This window comes from Octopus bimaculoides, chromosome 2 (genome assembly GCF_001194135.2).
Source record: "Octopus bimaculoides isolate UCB-OBI-ISO-001 chromosome 2, ASM119413v2, whole genome shotgun sequence".
Classification (NCBI taxonomy): domain Eukaryota; kingdom Metazoa; phylum Mollusca; class Cephalopoda; order Octopoda; family Octopodidae; genus Octopus; species Octopus bimaculoides.
The window spans coordinates 121,715,731-121,723,461 of record NC_068982.1 but is presented as its reverse complement, the minus strand read 5'-3'; the positions used below and the strand labels follow the sequence as shown (position 1 = coordinate 121,723,461).

The window sequence follows — 7,731 nt, the reverse complement described above, 5'->3', positions numbered from 1 at the left end:
TATATATATATATATATATATATGTTGCTTATTAATATATGCTAATTCTTAAACTTTATTTGGCATTTTCCGATAGGAATGTCAGCAAGCTTTCGAAAGGGAATCGAACCGTACTGGTAAGCCACGCTTGTTGCTCACTGCCGCAGTTCCTGCTGGAAAGATTCAAATAGACGCTGGATATGATATCAAATCTTTACACCTGTATGTATATAAACATTACACATATCTAATTATACACAACTTGTACACATGTAAGCTGTTGCTATTTTTTAGTCTTAGTCTTAGCTGAGCCCCTAGATCGACAGTTGACAATGGGAGATGTTCTAGGTGTGGACATTACGACAATCTTCCAGGCGATGTGTACCTAAGGCTATGTCGGCTTTTTTAAGAAAGATAATGTGCTATTTATGAGATATTTGGCAGCTATTTATATTTATGTCGAGTGATTATGTAAAGCATCCCTCATTTGCTCTTAGAAGTGTACGTTGGTTCTGCTTTAGAGGAAAGTAGTTTTTCTCACAACAGGCCTTATTCAAATACGTGCCGAATATACGTCATTATTTTTAATACTCCCTAAAGTGTTTGTTCACCGCCTACTAATGGTAAGTTTGACTATTCTAAAGGTAGATTCCACCATACAATATATATGTGTTGTTGCATTATACAGTTTCGCAGAAAACAGAACTTACATCTTCCAAAGACCAATGATAGTACAAGAAAGGCAACGAGAAAATGTTTACAATAAATGGCTCGATTTGTTAAAAATAAAAGCCTTAAAATCTCACACTGCTATAAAGACGGAAAAACTGGACAATATATTCCCTGTTATCCAAAAAAATATTCTCCCAGTTTGAATATTTTTAATCAGAGGTTTGCACAGAAAAAACTGACTGGAGCAGTAAAAAATCGAAAGGGCAAAATAGTTGAATATTTAATGTCTAGCTACTGGACCATGTGTTGTAAGTTCAAAATATGATATGAGCCTAATGATTTGTTTTTGTATTGGACACTGTGTATTTCAGGTTGATTTGCTTAGAGTAACAGTTTCAAATGATTTACTTAACTATCTGAGACTTAAAATCTGTTTGGAGAAAACAAAGGAAACAACTCAGCTGCTTTGTTTGAGAAATATAACAAATGCTTTACCCATGAGATAACCAAGACTTGTCTTTCGCTATGTTGAAAACGATATCTTTGACTACCTAGTTATTAATAAAAACCTTTCTGCTATTGCCATAAGGCTTGAAACTTTGGTGTGTGGGGTTCTTGTGGAGTTCATCGATTCCTATGCTCAACTGGTACTTATTTCATCGATCCCAAAAGGATGAAAGATAAAGTTTCCTCGGCGGAATTTGAACTCAAAACACAAAGACGGACGAAATACCGCTGAATATTTTGTCCAGTGTGCTAACAATTCTGCCTGCTCGCCGCCTTTGCCTACCCGAATCTTAATTTTGTCTTAGAATCAGTCTTTTGTAGTCCACTTTACATCTATACTACTTCTTCACAAAATCTTTACTCATACATTTGTATAACTACTAACCACTTCTTAAGCTAAAGTTAAGAGGGATCATCCTAACCGTTTACACATTCTCTATCTTAGTGTTTCTCTGTCTTTTGTTTCCAAGATATGTCGACTTTTTCAATGTGATGACTTATGATTATCATGGTGCCTGGGAGAACAAGACAGGACATATCAGTCCCTTTAGAGCATCTTCTAACGACAGTAGTAAGAGCGCAAATTTTAATGTGGTAAGTTGTTCGTTTTGCGGATGTTATTCTTGATGGTATTGTTGTTGTTATTGAGATTGTCATTGCTTTTGTGTTGTTGTTTTTGTTATGGTCACCATCTTCATTTCTTCGTTATTTATCGTTTTTCTTTCCTAGTTTTGTTCTATTGTTTGCTGTTAAACCTGTCTGAACGAATACGTGCCATGTGAAACTTTACCACAGTCTTCGTGACTCTCTAGTAATTATATATAAGTAGTCTACTAAATTAGTGACCTATTGGATAGGTGCATATAAATGCTAATGATAGAGAAAGATATTTCAGTGAAGCCTGATAGATTTGTCCGAAGTCATTGCTGATTTCACTGAATTTACTGGGTCCCAGCCAGAGCTCTATTTACTTTTGTTCTTGATACTTTCATTATTTGAAATATACAGAATATTCCATAGACGGTATGTAGAAAATACTAAGACTATAAAAGTGTGAAGTATGTGCAGCTGTTAACATGTTTAAAACAAGCTTCTTTGAGCATCTAACTAGAAATAATTATAAGATGAAAAAAAAAACATTAATGCTAGTCATTGAGTAGTTATTAAGTAGGGCTTTGCTCAAAAGTCATCTTGTTAATCATTTCGGCAAGTAAAAAAGAGAACTTCAGATATATTTCTGTGCTTTTATAATGTCATCGTTGAAGCTTAGACTTGCCAATGTAGTGATGGAAATAAATGTATAAATCTATACACTGGTTGGTGTACAAAACTAAAATTATTTCCAAAATATATTACTCAGAGATGCCACCCGTCAGAGGTAAGTTAGTGTTAGTATATTTTATGCAGGAATCGTTAAAAAAGCAAACTAGAAATAATTGTGCGAAGAGGAAAAGACAATAAAAAATAATACGTATATGAGTTGAGTGAATGAAGAGTGAGTTATTTATTAACTACAATACGTATCAAAGTCTCTCTGGAGCCCTCAGGCTAATTTGGCTAAAGTTTATCTTCTTTTCCGAGGTGTTGAGAAATTTCTCTCTGAACGGGTCTCTAGTACATTGCAGAGTTGACCTTCATCTACCTCTAGTGTTCGTTTTCAGCTGAATGGATTTAGAGTAAAGTGGAGAGTTTTGCTCAGAGACACAATTCATTGTCCGGTCCGCTTATCAAACCTACTACCTTACGATCGTGAGCTGAGCACTCTAGCCATTAGGCCACTCACTTTCACTAAGATGCACAGAGGTATTTGTAAGCTGAGAGGAGTTATATATGCAGTCTGGGTAAATCATTGTTTAAATATATGTATTTATATTAATTGTTTCATTTTATATTTCTAAGAGCACCATAAACATCATGACATTGCACTTCACTTTATACTTCTAAATCTCTAAGTTTTAGATCTTCTCAGAGATATCTTTGTCTTATAAATTATTGTTATTGTTGTCCAACCACAGCTCAACTCTAAGTTACCAGATACTTGATCATAGATATTCCAGATTTGACCATCGTGGCACATTTTCAAACATAATGTATCAACGACTACATTATCCTATGAAATGTTTTCAATACGATATGATTAAAGGTAGATTTGGTTAGCATTCCTTAACAGGTTAAGTAATCACATAAGAGTCTCTCTCACTGGCTCTTATATGTATTATAAATTTATTTGAAGGAATGGACCATGCGCTATTGGAGAGAACAAGGTGCTCCAGTGAGTAAACTTAATCTTGGATTGCCATTTTATGGCCGAAGCTTTACATTAGCGGATCCAAACAAAAATGGGACGAATGCTCCAGTCACTGGTAAAGGGACAGCCGGAGAGTTCACAGGCGAAGCGGGATTTTTGGCCTATTATGAGGTAAACAACCTTTCCATTTATTGCTTTTTTTCCCAGATTATTTGTTGCTATGCATGTTGTTACTGTTACTTGAAAGGAAACCAACTATAATAATTATTTATTTCTAATATTCAGACGACATGATATATTTAGTGGGAGTGTATAGTTGATTAAATGGACCTCACTTTGTTAATGTTAATTAAATACTAAGAGCTTTGTTAATTTTAAGATACCAGTTAATTCAATTATTTATTCTCTAAATTCTATTTTTCTCCGCCTTGTCTGATGGATAAAATATGTTCATAATAAAATGGACCCTACTCATACATAGAAAGACAATAAATTTTAATGAATTAGAATGACTATGTTAATGGTGAGAATAATAATTCTGGTATAAAAAGGTAGGGAAGACAAGCCAAAATTTTATTTGATTAAAATTAATCAAATATAGATGGTGAGACCGATCTTTATCAATGAGGCGGCAACTATACAGAAATGTTTCTCTTATTAAAAGTCATCAGTGTCACTATAAATTACCTATTAAATATTAAGGCTCTTCCAACACATTACAGGACATTGACTTGTCTTATTGTCACTTTAATGTGGTATTACTGTTTGAACTTCAGTTCACTTACCAATATTTCGATTTGTTTGAAGAAGAATCATTCCTTCTGCTAATACTGGGAATGTTAGTGATAAAAGCTATTGTAACGTTGGTGATTCTTATTGTAACAATTTTCGAAAATAGTAGTAGTGTTTGTGGTGGAAGTCGTGATGTTTATAATCATGATTGTGGTATAACTGCTTAATATAGAAGCATGTAAAAATATTCTCCCCATATATCGTTGATCATGTTAAAAAAATGTCATCTGTTTTCATCTTTACAGATTTGCCAAATGATTCAACGTGGTGCTACAATAAAAAGATTGTCAGATGAAAAGGTACCCTATTTGGTTTTAGGTAACCAGTGGGTTGGATATGATGACCCAGAAAGTCTTTACATGAAGGTAAGTACACATGCGACTTAAACACTTTATTTATTTAAATCATGTCGGGTTAGTGCAGAAGGTAAGTTAATGGGACATTGTATTAATGTTTGTTTCCTCATCGTTTCAAGCGTGATTCCAATTTTATTTGATAGACATGTTCGTGTTCTCCGCTCATTTAGGTTATTTAAAATTTAGATTTTGATCAAATTTTGACATTGACCTAATGTTTGCCTTTCCTAAATGCTGACAAAAAAATTTTGATTGCTGCATATTTCCACTGATTTTACTATGTGTGTAGCACATAGATACTCCATTTCTGTTTTGCTGCAAATTGCACCAAGAGCATCGTTTTTGTTTTTGTGTAAAGAACTAAGCTGAGACGTATAGATAAATACAAGGGATAATAAAGCTCCTTTATAGAGACAATGAACAAGAAGCCGCACCATTTTTGACAAAGTTGGAATCGTCAAGATATAAAAGTAGCATATTACTATGGTGTCTAAATGTACTATTGAAAACAAATAACCCAACAGATTTATCCAATTTAATATAATAGGCTTTTATTCATCTATCTCTGAATCTGTTCTAAAATGACAGAATTCAAGAGAGGATTTATCAAAACAATTTATCACAATTTGCGACTTTGGCCGGCCCAACTCTGCAGTAGAAAACACACACACACGCACAGAAAATTATTCGATATTTTGACTGTCGATATTTTGTCTTGTCAGCATTCTGTCTCTTTGATAGACAAAGGTTTTGAGATCAGATAGCTAGCTACATTAATTCAATTAACTCATGACTCATTGTTGAAATATCTTTACCTCCTGCATGTTTACATACACTTGTAGGTGGAGTGGGCAAAGCAATCTAACTTCAGTGGCATTTTTGTCTGGGCCATGGACCTAGATGACTTCATTGGTACTTGTCCTGGCAATGAATCGTATATTTTAATGAAGACAGTTATTCGTGCAGCCAAAGGAGAACCTCAAATAATGTAAGTATCGAAGTAAGAGTCATTATCTGTATCGAGAGTTTATTGTTTATTTACATTTTCTAACATATTTCTGTGTATTACCTTCTCATTGGTACACGAGCACGGAGATTATATTTGACCATTGGTACACGAGCACGGAGATTATATTTGACCATTGGTACACGAGCACGGAGATTATATTTGACCATTGGTACACGAGCACGGAGATTATATTTGACCATTGGCTTGATAGTTGACCATTGACCGTATAGTTAACCATCGGTTTTATACTTGACCATCAGCTATGTGATACGGTAAACCTCAGAAAACTAGTGGTGCTCTGCAACAGTAAAAAATTATCTATAGAAGCGTACTCTGAGTGGCATGTAACTGTACTTACTATGTGTAGCGTGTTCTTACTACGCATGACACGTGTGTGGTGTAATTATATGAATCGCATTTAAATATTAACCCACCTCCTCACTTGTTCACCTCCTGTTACAGACTACAATTCTGTCAGGCCAATTGACCTACACTATTAAGTTTTACCCACTCCTTACTAAACTTAATTGTTAACCAGGTCCCTCTACTACATCCTTTCTCTTCCTACTTCCCTACATGTTTGCGTGTGTTACTGCGTATCATTTTATCCATTTGTTCACATATAAGCTCTTTTTGTACTTTCTTCTACTTTACGTTCGATACCACTTATTTCTTTCGTTATCAACTGACTTCGCCCCTCCACTATCACCCCTACTTTTTGTCTTTTATTGCACTCCCAGCATTCACCTAACACATAGCTCACGCCACCTCTCATTGGTTTGTCCCGCTGTCTCTTTACTCCCCACATCACTGCATCATTATATCCCATTCTTCATCCATCATTTTGCAACTGAAACAACAAATATTTCTATATTATCTCTCAGACGAAGGGCAAGTGCTTGAAATGCCAAGTGTTTTCAATTTTCACAGCAAATCAATCCACTAAACTTTTCTACAAGTTATTCACGCTGAACTCCAAAAGCATAAAAAATGTTCAATATAACTTCTTTACAGAAATTTGTCATGTTTTATGTCATATTTTATGTTTCATAAAATAGCATGCATAACAATCATATATGAACAGGGACTCGTTCGGTCGCTTCTTTGATCGACCATGTACATCAGCGGGTTGGAAAGTGGTTTAGATTGTCACTTATTTCTGTCATACCATATTTGAAGTTCTCTCTCAAATTCTCTAGGAAGAATTTGGGATCTAAATTTATCTGTTCAGTTTATTTGAGTCGGAAAAATATAGTGAATAATGAGTAATTTCTCTGTGGAACAAAAGTCGATGGACTTTCATAACTTTTTAAATATCTGTGCTTTATCCATTTGAAGGTGTGTGTGTGTGTGTGTGTGTGTGTGTCTGTGTGCGCACGCGTGTATATAAGTAATACCTGTTTATTTCGAAGTTTCGCCATTAAAATCGCTTTATTATTTCGACCATGTGATCAGTTTTTTAAGTCCTTCATTCTGTGCTTGTTTTGTACACTAATTGCACAGACTTATAAACAACTACAAAGCACCCAGGCATGAATCAACTGTTCTCCTTCAGGAATACCTAACTTTTGTCCTTCAGCATTGATCTTCGATATACTGACAGTGTAGATTACTTTACTTTTTTATGCAAGATATGAATAATGTATATTTAACTCTCCTTCTTTTTTCCACCATAGACCTTCTACTACCGAAACTTCTACTACCAAAACTTCTACTATCAAACCTTCTACTATCAAATCTTCTACTATCAAAACACCTAGCAAGAAGCTGACAACTGCAACAGAGACAACAACAACAGAGACAACAACAGCAGAGACAACAACAGGGACAACAAACGGTAGGAAAAATTTTCATCAATCTGTGTGACTGCCTTCTGTCTGTCTGCCTGCCTGCCTATCTATCTATCTATCTATCTATCTATCTATCTATCTATCTATCTATCTATCTATCTATCTATCTATCTGGGGTGCGGGACGAGCGTGTCGGCATACGCGGACGACGTCACCGTCATAGCGTCTAGCCACGAGCACATCGAGCTTGTCAGCGAGATGCTGAAAGACTACGAAGCGGTGACGGGAGCGAAAATCAACCGGGATAAGTCGGTGGGTTTGCTGCTCGGCACGTGGAGAAGCAAGCCCATACCGTCGGGCAGCGCCTCAGTAGTGGGA

At 35.4% G+C, this 7,731-nt stretch overlaps 1 protein-coding gene across 1 annotated transcript in view; it reads left to right on the top strand.

Annotated features, from left to right (window-relative positions):
• The window catches only part of LOC106876556 (chitinase-3-like protein 1), a 53,330-nt gene that overhangs the window by 39,486 nt on the left and 6,113 nt on the right, over positions 1–7,731 (top strand). Inside the window, exons 6-11 of the mRNA XM_052965875.1 lie at positions 77–201; positions 1,629–1,752; positions 3,392–3,577; positions 4,444–4,563; positions 5,397–5,542; positions 7,240–7,400. Coding sequence (XP_052821835.1) covers positions 77–201; positions 1,629–1,752; positions 3,392–3,577; positions 4,444–4,563; positions 5,397–5,542; positions 7,240–7,400 — 862 coding nt within the window. The remainder of the gene's footprint in view (positions 1–76; positions 202–1,628; positions 1,753–3,391; positions 3,578–4,443; positions 4,564–5,396; positions 5,543–7,239; positions 7,401–7,731) is intronic.